General features: G+C 51.5%; 1 protein-coding gene across 1 annotated transcript in view; it reads left to right on the top strand.

Annotated features, from left to right (window-relative positions):
- NWD1 (NACHT and WD repeat domain containing 1) overlaps window positions 1-12,141 on the top strand; it is a 63,327-nt gene that overhangs the window by 15,970 nt on the left and 35,216 nt on the right. The window contains 5 exon segments of the mRNA XM_055343908.1: window positions 1,756-3,028; window positions 9,038-9,241; window positions 10,433-10,592; window positions 11,190-11,307; window positions 11,977-12,135. Of these exon segments, the coding sequence (XP_055199883.1) occupies window positions 1,756-3,028; window positions 9,038-9,241; window positions 10,433-10,592; window positions 11,190-11,307; window positions 11,977-12,135 (1,914 nt within the window).

Here is a 12,141-nt window from a genome sequence, read left to right as displayed (position 1 = left end):
AGCCACCCAGGCATCCCCAGAGTTAAATAGTTGTAAAAGACCATTTGACCTGTGAAGCCTAAAATATTTCCCATCTGACCCTTTACAGAAAAGCATGCTGACCCATGCTCTCAGCCTCTAGGCTCATTAAAAACTTTTCTCCCCAGCCACCATGCCTTTGCAGCAGTTTTCTGTGGCTTCAAATGCCCTGTCTGTCCTTCTCTGCCCAGGATAGACAGATGTCCTCATCTACCTGTCTGTCCATGTCTGTGTCCATTTCTTCACTAAGGCTGCAATAACCACTCCTCAAAGGCAACAGGGACCTTTGCACATTTTTCTCTCTGCTAGACGCCACAGTGTGGGGAGCAGAGGCTGGCCCAAGTGGGAGATCAACAAATGTTTGTTGAATTAATGTGTCACGACGGAGGCACCCAAAACTGACAACAATGGATTGTCTTCCCATTGAAGTGACATTCGCATAGCATGAAATTAACTGCTTTAAAGTGAAGAATTCAGTGACAGTTAGTGCATTCACAATGTTGTGCAATCATGACTTCTATCTAATTCCAGAACATTTCCATCACCCCCAAAGAAACTCCATACTCATTAAGTCACTCCCCATCCCCTTCCCCCAGCCCCTGGCAACTACCGATTGGCTTTCTGCCTCTATGGATTTGCCTGTTCTAAACATTTTGTGTACATGGAATCAGACGGTGTGTGGCCTTTTGTGACTGGCTTCTTTCACTCGGCCCAGTATTTTCAAGGTTCATCCGTGCCGTAGCATGAAGCAGAGCTTCATCCCTTTTTTTTAAATTTATTTTATTTATTTTTTTTACTTCATCCCTTTTTATGGCTGAAGAATATTCGATCGTACGGATGGATTACATTGTGTTTATCCATTCATCACTTGATGGACCCTTGGGCTGTTTCCACCTTTTGGCTACTGTGGATAATACTGCTGGGAACTTGGGTCACAGGTATCTGTTGGTCTGTGTTTTCAGCTCTTTGGGGTCCATACCTAGAAGTGGAATTCCTATAGAAATTCCATATTTAACTTTTTGCGTTTGATGGTATTTTTTTATAATGGGGCTACTTCTCACATACAACCTCTGTGCTGCCTACACCAAGGCTTCTTTGATTAATAATGACCGAATTAGTGCTCTTCTTGGCTTGGCCCCTGGACCAGCAGTCTCCACATCACCTGTGAGCTTTTTGGAAATGCAAACCCATGGGCCCCACCCAGACCTGATGAATCAGAACTCCTGGCAGCAGAGCCCAGCCATATGGGTTTTTTTTTTTTAAGATTTATTTTTATTTTTATTTATTTATGATAGACCTAGAGAGAGAGAGGAGAGAGAGAGAGAGAGGTAGAGACACAGGCAGAAGGAGAAGCAGGCTCCATGCTGGGAGCCAGACGTGGGACTCGATCTCGGGACTCCAGATCGCACTCTGGGCCAAAAGCAGGCGCGAAACCGCTGAGCCACCCAGGGATCCCCAATACAGGTTTTTTGAGCCCCCAAGTGACTCTGGCAAACCATAGTCCTCTGGCCAAATTGGGCCCACTGCTTTTTTTTTTTGTAAATAAAGTTTTATTGGAACACACTTGAGTGCATCAGTTTGCACATTGTCTATGGTAATGCCAGGTGACTCCAGCACACATTAAGTGTGAGAACCGAAGTCCTTACCTCCCAAATATGTCTCTCAAGCATCACTACTTGGGCCAACTGATCACACAATGATGACCACACTCTGTTCCCATTTTCCCCACTTTTTTAGTCATTGAGTGGGAGATAGACCGGGGCCTGCTGAGCTTGACAGACGGAGACCAGGGGGCGACTGTCTTCTTGAGAGAGATCCAAGACCTCAACAAACACATCCTGGAAGACTGCACCCTCAAGATGGTGGACCGGCTTGCAGATGGCTGCCTGGACACAGATGCCCAGAACCTTCTCAGTGGCCTCAAGGGACGCATTGCCGACACACAACCTGGAGTCCTCAAGGCCCACCACCTGCCATGGAGCCGAGACCTGGTGAACCCTAAAAACAAGGCTCATGCTCGGTACCTGAAAGAGCTGGGGGAGCAGTTTGTGGCCAGGGCTAACCACCAGGTCCTTGAGCACCTCCGGGAGCAGGAGGCAGGCAGGCAGGAGTTGGCATGGCTCTACCAGGAGATCCGCCACCACCTGGGGTTGAGCACCGAGGCCACCTGGACCTTTTGTGGCCGCCAGGAGCTCCTGGCCCAGCTGGGGCAGCGGCTCCGGCAGAGCGATGGCCATCCCCACTCACCCCTGGTGCTTTTTGGACCTCCAGGCATCGGAAAGACAGCGCTGATGTGCAAGTTGGCAGAACAAATGCCGGGACTGCTTGGCCGCAAGACAGTGACCGTCCTGCGGCTTCTGGGGATGTCACAGATGAGCTCCGACGCCCGAGGCCTGCTCCAGAGCATCTGCTTCCAGGTGTGCCTGGCCTACGGGCTGCCCCTGCCCCCTGCCCAGGTCCTGGAGGCCCATGCCAGGGTGGTCCAGTTTTTCCACACCCTCCTCCACACTGTCTCCTGCCGAAACTTCGAGTCACTTGTGATCCTGTTGGACTCCATGGATGACGTGGATTCCATCTGTCGCACCCGGAGGGTCCCCTGGCTGCCTCCCCAGTGCCCCCCGAGGATCCACCTTATCCTCTCAGCCTGCTCAGGGAAACCGGGGATTCTAGACATCATGAGACAGACGCTGACGGACCCAGAGGCCTACTGGGAGGTGAAACCCCTCTCCGGAAACCAAGGGCAGGAGATGATCCAGCTCCTGCTGGCCGCCTCGCGGAGGACGCTGAGTCCAGGGCAGAGGGAGCTGCTCTGGGCCAGCCTCCCAGAGTGTGGGCACCCAGGACGGCTGAGGCTGGCCTTTGAGGAGGCCCGGAAGTGGGCCTCCTTCACCATACCTGCCCCTCTGGCCTCCACTGCTAAGGAAGCGATCCATCAGCTGTGTGCCCGCCTGGAGCAGACACACGGGCAGCTCCTGGTGGCCCACGTGCTGGGCTACATCGTGTCCTCCCGGTAAGTGTCTGTCGTTTACACCCTCTTCATAAATGAGAATGATGCGTTCACCCCTCATGGCTCTGAACGGATGTTTATTCTCTCACTGTTCTGGAGGCCGCAGTCTGAAGTCAAGGCATCGACAGGGCCGTGCTCCCTCCGAAGGCACCAGGGGAGAATCTGTTCTAGGCTTTTCTTTTCATTTCTAGTGTGGCCAGCAACCTTTGGCCTGTAGACTGCCATCTCACAGCCTCCTCCCTGTGCGCCTTCCTGTCTGAATTTCCCTCTTCTTGTAAGGACGCCGCTCACTGGCTCAGGGCCCGCCCTGATCTACTGTGACCTCCACGTACGCGGACTGCTTCTCTAGAGACAGTCTTCGCAGGCTTCCGGTGGGCACGCACGTTGGGGATGCTATTCAACTCAACACAATTCATGTGTCATAAAGTGCCCTCTTTGAAAGCCTGCAATGACCCAGTGGCATTTAGGACACTCACAGTCTTGTGCGATCACTATCCATTTCCAGAACATTCCCATTACTGCAAAGGGAAACCCCATCCCCATTAGCGGCCACTCCCCACCCCAAGCCCCGAGTGGCCCCAGCTAGATGCTTCCTGCATCTATGGACCTGCTGGTGGTATTTCTTTTGTACAGTTTTTTCTTTGAAATACTTTGAAATTATAGACTAGTGGAGGAATTCCCATAGTATTAAACTAGTGCAAGGAATGGCCCATACATCACAGTTTCTCAGCCCTACTGATATTGGGGGCTGCATCATCAGTATGTGGGGGCTGTCCTATGCACTATAGGATGTTGAGCAGCATTCCTGGCCTCGACCCTGGCTACTGGTAGTACCCTGAGTGGTGGCAACCAAAAATGTCTCAGAATATCACCAAGAGGCCCTAGTCAAGAACTACAGCTCTATGCCCTTCTTCTGGGATCACTGATGTGCCGCATTAGCTTTCTCTCCCTAACCCCCTCTAGTTTTCTTTCTTTCTTTCTTTCTTTCTTTCTTTCTTTCTTTCTTTCTTTCTTTCTTTCTTTCGAGGATTCATTACAGGCATTATTCCCCTTTACCCTTAAATGCTTCACATATTTCCTAAGAACAAGGTCAATCAGAACCCCCATGTCACCACAGAACAATTAAAAAATTCAGGAAATACATCACAGATCTAATAATACTATCTAAGACACAGTTTACAGTGAAAGTTTGCCACTTATCTCAAAAACGTTCTTTATAGCCTCCCCACTCTTTGCCTCCAAACCACTATCCAAACCAGGATCACATGTCACATTTAGTTGTCAAGTTTCTTTGGTCTCCTTTAATTTGGAACATTCCACCATCTGTTTTTGTTCTTTTGAAGAGTCCAGGCCAGTGATTTTGTAGATCAGTGCTTCTCGACCCTCGATGCAGATAGCATCTCAGGTCTTGTTTTTGAATAAAGAATCTGATTCAGCAGGTCTGGGGTGGGACAAGGAATCCCGTGTTTCTCACTGCCTGATGCTGATGCTGCTGGTCTGGGGACCGCATCTGGGCTGGGGGGGGGCGGTAGTTTGCAGAGTGTCCCTGCATCTGGGTTGGTCTGAGGTTTCCTCGTGATCACATTCAAGTTGAACTTGAGTGATGCTCAGCCCTTCTTAGACGCGGATTTTTTTCCCTTTGTAAATTTGCAAGTTCCCCTCTATTTAATAGGCAATATTATGGGGAGATTTCAGAAAAACCTTTTTAAAACCAAGTGCTAAAAACAAACAAACAAACAAGTGCTGTGAAGGATTGACCACCAGCATGCATCTACACTGCATCCCAAGCTTGTTGAGTGGGAATCAGCGAAAAAGGAAATAGGAAAATCCAATTTCAATGTGTTTCTAGAGCTTGAAGGACTGAATGCTTACATCCAGTGCTCAGCCAGAGAAAGTCTCAGGGCTGCACACTGAGACCTCATGATGGTCAGGAGCTCAGGGATGCCGGGTAGGGACAGAGGTGAGTCAGAAATAAGGAGCAGGAGAGAGGAATGTGTCTATCACACACCCAGATTCTGGCCCCCAAGAGGGTGGGGTGGAAGCCAGTTAGCAGACACATGCCAGCAAAGCTCTGTCTTTTTTCTTTTTAAAAAGACTTTACTTTTTATTTATTCATGAGAGACACAGAGAGAGATGCAGAGACATGGGCATCAGGGAGTCTGATGCGGGACTTGATCTCAGGACCCCAGGATGATGACCTGAGCCAAAGACAGATGCTCAACCACTGAGCCACCCAGGCGTCCCCAAAGCTCTGCCACGATGCAAATAGCCATCAGAAAACATTCAAGTCCGCCATCAGAAATTATTGGACAAGGTGGTTTTGCCTCTTTTCAATATAACAGACAGGCTTTTCTTCCTTTGTCCTTTGTCGCAAACCAATCAAGATGGCAGTGATCAGACTAGTGAGCGTAACTGTTCGTTTGTCTGCTTGTTTGCCAGGCACAGAATCCCACTCATGCTAGTGTGTAAGAAGTAAGGGCTTTATGACAAGGCCATGGGAAGAGCTCAAGGGATCCAGGGCCACCCACCCAATTGCCGACTCCAAGGGGGCATACCCCAGATCTCATGTCATCCCCCAGATTTTGTGATAGATGCCCCCCAGAGTGGGGACTGGGCCTGGGTTCTATAAGAGTACGAAGACAGACAGGAATGTTCCAGGGTAAAGGGGTGAGCCATGAGGCCAACCTGATGCAGCCTACACGGAGGAGGTGGGGTTGTCATGGGAACCAGAAAGCCATGAGAATCAGAGCAGTTTCTCATCCCCTCACCCTCTGGGTCCTCTCTGCCCATTGGCTTCTGTCCTGGACTCTTCCTTTGTCCCCCCGGGAACATCTACTTGCCTCGAGCTTCTACTGGCATCATTAACTCCCATTTCAGAGAACTGGCACCATCCTACTGGCTCTTTCTCGGGTCCTGATTCCAAATTCTAGGGAGACAAAAATAATTGGCCTGCTTGGCCCCACGTCTGGTCCAATTAGTAAAGCTGAAGGCCTCACTGGGTGTAGGGCCGGCCGTCCCAGGGCCTGGTGGGGTAGGTGGTTTATAGAGGGTGCCTGCAGGGCTGGTGATTTCAGTACCTCTTGTTCTACAAAAGCACATCATGCTTCCACACACACAGTGTGCTGTGAAGGTGAGAGCCCGGCTCCCAGAGCAGATATGGGTCCTTCTAGGCCAGTGGTTCTTGCCTGGGGAGATCCTGCCCCCAGGGAACACTTAGTCATGTCCAGGGTCATTTTTGGTTGTCACAGCTTGGGGGTAGGGCTGCTGGCATCTAGTGAGTGGAGACCAGGGTATAGGGCTGGCCGTCCCAGGGTGGGGTAGGTGGTTTATAGAGGGTGCTGCTAAAAGTCCTCCAATGCACAGAACAGTCCCCACTACAAAGAGCGATCCGACTCCACATGTCAGCAGTGTGAGGCTGAGTCATGCTGGGAGGAGCACTCCTTACTCCTTACGCCTTCCCGGCTTCTGCGGGGAAGCACAGTGAACACCAGGCAACCATTAATCTACCTTGTGGCTTTCTGGATCCTGCTCAGAACATTACAAGCACATGGAATCATGCAATACGTGGTCTCCTGTGACGCATTTCTTTCACTTAGCGTACTGTTTCCTGTATCTGTGTAGAGTGCGTCAGTACTTTGTTTCTTCATATGGCCGAAGAATATTCCAATGTATGGACACACCACACTGCCTTAGTCCATTTGAGCTGCTGTAACAAAAACACCATAGAGTGGGTAGCTTATAAACAATTTAGTTCTCACGGTTCTGGAAGGCTGGGGAGTTCAAGGTGAAGGTCCTAGCAGATGCAGTGTCTGGTAAGAGCTCTCTCCCTGGTTCCTAAATGGCCATCTTTTTGCTGTGTCCTCACGTGACAGAAGGGGTAAGGGAGTTCTCTGCGGTACTAACCCCACTCATGGGGCTCCACCTTCATGACCTAACTGCCTCCCAAAGGCCCAACTCCGAATACCATCACCTTGGGGATTAGGATGTCAACGTATGGATTAGGGGGAGACACATACTCAGACCATAGCAACCACAGTTTGTTTATCCCCTCGTCCATACCTGGACATTTGGACGGTTCTCACTTCTGGCTACTGTGAATAATGCTGCTCTGAACGTGCGTGTACAAGTTGTGGTTTGAATAGCCTGTCTGGGGTAAGATTTTATTTTATTTTTTAAGATTGTATTTATTTATTCATGGGAGACACAGAAAGAGGCAGAGACATAGGCAGAGGGAGAAGCAGGTTCCCCACGGGGAGCCCAATGCAGGACTCAATCCCAGGACCCCAGGATCACAATCTGAGCCCAAGGCAGATGCTCAACCACTGAGCCACCCAGGTGTCCCTGGATTTTAAAATTATAAATCAGATTCAGGTCCTGCCCTGATTAACCCTTCCAGTGACTTCCCATCACTTTGAGAATCAGATCCAGCCTCCTTACCAAGGCTGACTGGTCCTGGCTGCCTTCCACCCCATGCCTGGAGCACCCTGGCCCTCAATCTCATGCAGACCCCTTCCCTCCCACCCAATCCCAGATCTGGTGGCATCTTCTCAGAGGGACCCACCTGCTCTAACCCACCTCTCCTGCCCCCTCCAACCTTGTCACTCATTATCACGTGACATGGGTTATCTTCTCCCTGGTAATTGGTGTTATCCAATTTCTTTCTTCTCTTTTTCTGTTATTTCCTCCCTGGCTCTGTGCATGAGAAGACAAGCTTCCCCCTAGCTCTCTGCCCTGTAGGAGTCAGCATGGTGTCTTGCACAGAGACAACACTCATGAATAATGGTTAACAAACGTGCTCATGGCTTATTGATGAGCCATTGACTGCCCAGGACGTGGTGTCTGCTTCTCTGAGAATGGATGGACTGACTGGCCTGCCCCCGCTCCGCAGAGGGCCCTGTATAAATACATGATGCCAGGGAATTATGAGGCTGCAGCTTCCTCGATAGCCACTCTTTGAGCCTGCCCAGTTGTTCTGTCCTGATCAGGTGGGATGAGCCATCAAACCTGAGCCTGAAAGGAGGGGATCCAAGCTTGATTTGCACTGAGGGTGCGTCAGAGAGTGAGAAAGAAGCTTCTATCCTGAAGGAGGGGGATTCTGAGGAGGTACAGGGCCACACAGGGATGCTGACAAGTGGACCCCCAAGGTGGGGCTCCCAGGAATCCTGGCTTGGAGAAAACTGTCTAAAGGAGAAAATCAGGTTGGGGAGATGGCGTGGCTACCCCACTGGGACAAGTGTGGAAGATGAGCCCCGATGATATTACAGCAGGGATGGTCCAAGGTGATTGATCTCACAGAAGAGGCCCCAGAGGACACCCACTGTGCTGTACACTAAGTGAGCAGGTGTTCTCTACATATGGCAGGTGTTCTGATCAAAATGAAGCCTTCGATCCACATCAGGGAGTTACACACACACACACACACAGACACACACACACACACACACACAGGTCGCACACAGAAGGCAGCCTCCCTCTTCCCGTTGCTCTGAAGGGGGCTCTGGCTGCCATCCATCCCAGCTGAAATGTGCAGGCAAAATTGATTTTTCCAGTCTGATGCTCTCAGGTATTAGGAAGTCCACTGCGGTCCAGCAATGAAACTTCATCGCTCATCTGCTTTAGAGCCACTTCGGTTCTCTCGCTCTGTCCTTTCTGGGGCCTGGAAACCATGAGTGAGGCCAGGGTGGGCACAGTTGGTTTCTGCATTATTTTTCTGAATTACCTCCTGTCTCCCTTCCCATGCTGCCTGACTCCTGTGAGGCTGGGGAGAGGCTGGTTCATGGCTCTGTAGGTGTGTGTGCAGAAGGAAAGATCAGGAAGGTTCTACAGGATGGGCACGGCTGTAATGGGGCATGGGCACCTGCTGGGTACCGTCCAAATGCCGACCCTCAGGTGGACACTTCGGTGACGGGCGGGATGCTGTGCAGCTGGCCATGTATCTCCCTCCCTGGGTGTCTGCACCCCCTGACCGCAGGAGTCACAGTATGTTCCAGTGTCCGTCTCTCCTCCCCGCAGGCATGGGCTCTCAGAGGCAGAGCTGAAGGACGTCCTGTCCTTGGACGACGAGGTCCTGGAGGCGGTGTACCAGGACTGGACCCCGCCCAGCAAGGAGCTGTTGCGCTTCCCCCCGTTGCTGTGGGTGAGGCTCCGTCGGGATCTCGGCCACTGCTTGGCCCGGCGGCCGGTGGATGGCTTCACGCTCCTGGCCATCGCCCACAGGTGGGTCCAGCAGGGTGGTAATGCTGTCTGGGTGCCCGAGAGCGAGGGCTCACCCATCAGGCTCCTCCTTGTTCCAGATCCTTCCTTTATCCCTGTTCCCAGAGGAACAAGTACACTTAGCACGGCATTCAAGGGCTTCCACACCACTGACTCTGACACAACGAACTTGTTTTTCAAAATGAGGATAAATTCACATGACATAAAACTCATCAATTTAAAGGGTCCAATTCAGTAACATTTGTGCATGCACAATATTGTGTGATCATCACCTCTAAATCATTCCAGAGCAATTCCATCCCTCAATGGGGCACCTGGTCCCCGTCAGCAGTCACTCCGCATCCCCCCACCTCTCTGCCCCCAGCCCCTGGCACCTACTAATGCACTCTCTGTCTCTGTGGATTTGCCTCTTCTGGAAGTTTCACATACATAGAACCACACAACATGTGGCCTTTCTCATCTGGCTGCTTTTCTCAGCATAAAGTTGCACATGTCATCTGTGTTGTAGCATGAATCAGGGCTTTGTTCCTTTTCATGGCTGAGTAATACCCCATGGCATGGATGGACCACATTTTGTTCATCTTTTTAACCATTGACGGATGCTTGGGTCCTTTCTCGAGATTGTGGTCAGTGGTGACGTGAACACGGGAGCACAAGTTTTTGTTTGAACACCTGTTTTTGTTCTGTTTTCCTTTTTTAAATTCTTTTGGGTCTTACCCAGGAGTGGAGTTGCCAGATCCTACAGTACCTTATTTTAAATTTAACTTATTGAAGAACCCAAATGTTCCTTTTTAAAGTAAACATATTTAAGGGGAAAAAAGAAAGATGGGCCAATTTATAGATTAACATTAGGTAACAAGTAGGACAGGTGATCAGCAAGCCAACAAGCATCTGACAGGTGGCTTAGGAGGGACCTGCATTTGGGAGCAGCCTCCTGGAAGGTGGGTGGCCCCCTCTGAGCTCACCTAGTCCCCCAGGTCCATGAGCTGATGTCCCCTTTTTTTTCTTTAAAGATTTTATTTATTTATTCAGAGAGAGAGAGAGAGGCAGAGACACAGACAGAGGGAGAAGCAGGCTCCATGCAGTGAGCCCGACATGGGACTCAACCCCGGGTCTCCAGGATCACACCCCGGGCTGCAGGCGGCGCTAAACCGCCGCGCCACCGGGGCTGCCCTCCCTGTCCCCTCTCTGCAGGCAGCTGACTGAGGTGATCCAAGAGCGCTACCTGTCCAGGCCCGAGAGAGCGAAGAGGCATGGAGTCTTGGCTGACTTCTTCTCAGGGGCCTGGAGCCAGGGCACAAAGAAACTCATCACCCTGCCACTCGTGGGGAAGCCCCTGAACCTGGACCGCAAGGTGAAGTGTCTGTCTGGCACCCCTGCCCTCTACGTACAGGCTCCACCCTGCTGTGCAGATAAGGCCAAGGCCACTCAGAGAGGACCACCCCCGACTCCTTCCTTCTTTTCCACCCAGAATGCCCTCCTGACTTTCTTCCCTTCTCTTTCCACTGAAAGCAGAATGTTCCCTTAGCCTCTAAGCATGATGAGGGGGACAGGGAGCAGCAGATGAGGAGTATGCCCCCCCCCCAACATTCCAGAAGGGGCAGAAAGAATCACAACATTCAGGAGCGTGCCAGAACCTTCCTGAACTCCTGACATCTCCCACCCCCGGGCCTTTGCTCATGCTCTTCCCTTGCCTGGAATATCATTGTTTTCCGATATGGTTCACCAGACAGACGCCTACCTAAACTCTGAGTCCCAGCTCCGATGACCCCAGCTCCTCCCTCTGCCTCCACCCTGCCTGTAGTAAGTTGTGAGGTGTCTCTGCCTGGAATTGTGTCCCCGTCCCATCCAGTCTCACCTGTGTGTGGCTGCGCGGCTCATGTTTGTAGAATGAATGGATGAGCTTGTGTCACCGCGGCCTGGCTGCCAGCCTCTTCCTCCTCCTCCGCAGGTGGCGCCTCAGCCCCTGTGGTTCTCAGACACAGTTGCAAATCTGCGGAAGCTGAAGGAGTTGCCCCATCACCTGGTCCACTCAGGCCGCTTCGAAGAGCTGAAGCAGGAGGTTCTGGGTAAGGGTTGCACCCATTTCCAGGGACAGTGAGTGGTCTCAACCTTCTGCTATGCTCCTGCCTCCCGGAGCTTGGGAAGGATAAAGGGCAAAAGTCAGAATCCTTGGCTCCTCTTAAGACAGTGGTTCTCACCAGGGATCATTCTGTGTTCGCCCCCCACACACCAGCAGGGGACACTTGGCAATGTCTGCGGACACTTTGGATGTCACAGCTGAGGGAGGGGGTACTACTGGCATCGAGTGCTAGTTGATAGTGCAGAGGTGAGAAATGTGGTCTTAGATTGAGTCCCTGTCTGTCTCTCTATCATTTCCATCATCTTTCATCTTTATGTCTAACCATCTATCATCACCTATGTACCCATCCACTTATCCATCCATCTTTCTACTCGTCTATCTGTCCATCTGTTCATCTCTGATTCTCAACCAGGGGTGATTCTCCCCCAAGGGACTCTTGGCAATGTTCATATTTTTGATGATCATGACTGGGGAGGTGCTACTGGCATCTAGTGGATGGAGGTCAGGGGTGCCACTCTGCATCCTACAGTGCACGGCCCCAAATACACTCAGTGCCGAGGCTGAGAACCCCCAGAGAAACAGAGTGTGAGAACCCGCCTCCCAGTATGAACTAGAGGGAGGCATGTGCCCCCACAATATCTCTTCCCCCCCACAGGCAGCATGAACTGGATTTCCTGCCGGGGCGTCTCTGGAGGCATCGAGGGGCTGTTGGAGGACTTTGACCTGTATGGCCCTCACCTGGACTGTCCCGAGGTCGGCCTGGTCCGGGACGCCCTCCAGCTGAGCCGCCCGGCCTTGGAGCTCCGAGGCATGGGTGAGT

The sequence above is a fragment of the Nyctereutes procyonoides genome, unplaced genomic scaffold (assembly GCF_905146905.1).
Source record: "Nyctereutes procyonoides isolate TBG_1078 unplaced genomic scaffold, NYPRO_anot_genome, whole genome shotgun sequence".
NCBI classification, from domain to species: domain Eukaryota; kingdom Metazoa; phylum Chordata; class Mammalia; order Carnivora; family Canidae; genus Nyctereutes; species Nyctereutes procyonoides.
This window is presented reverse-complemented; position numbering and strand designations above follow the sequence as displayed.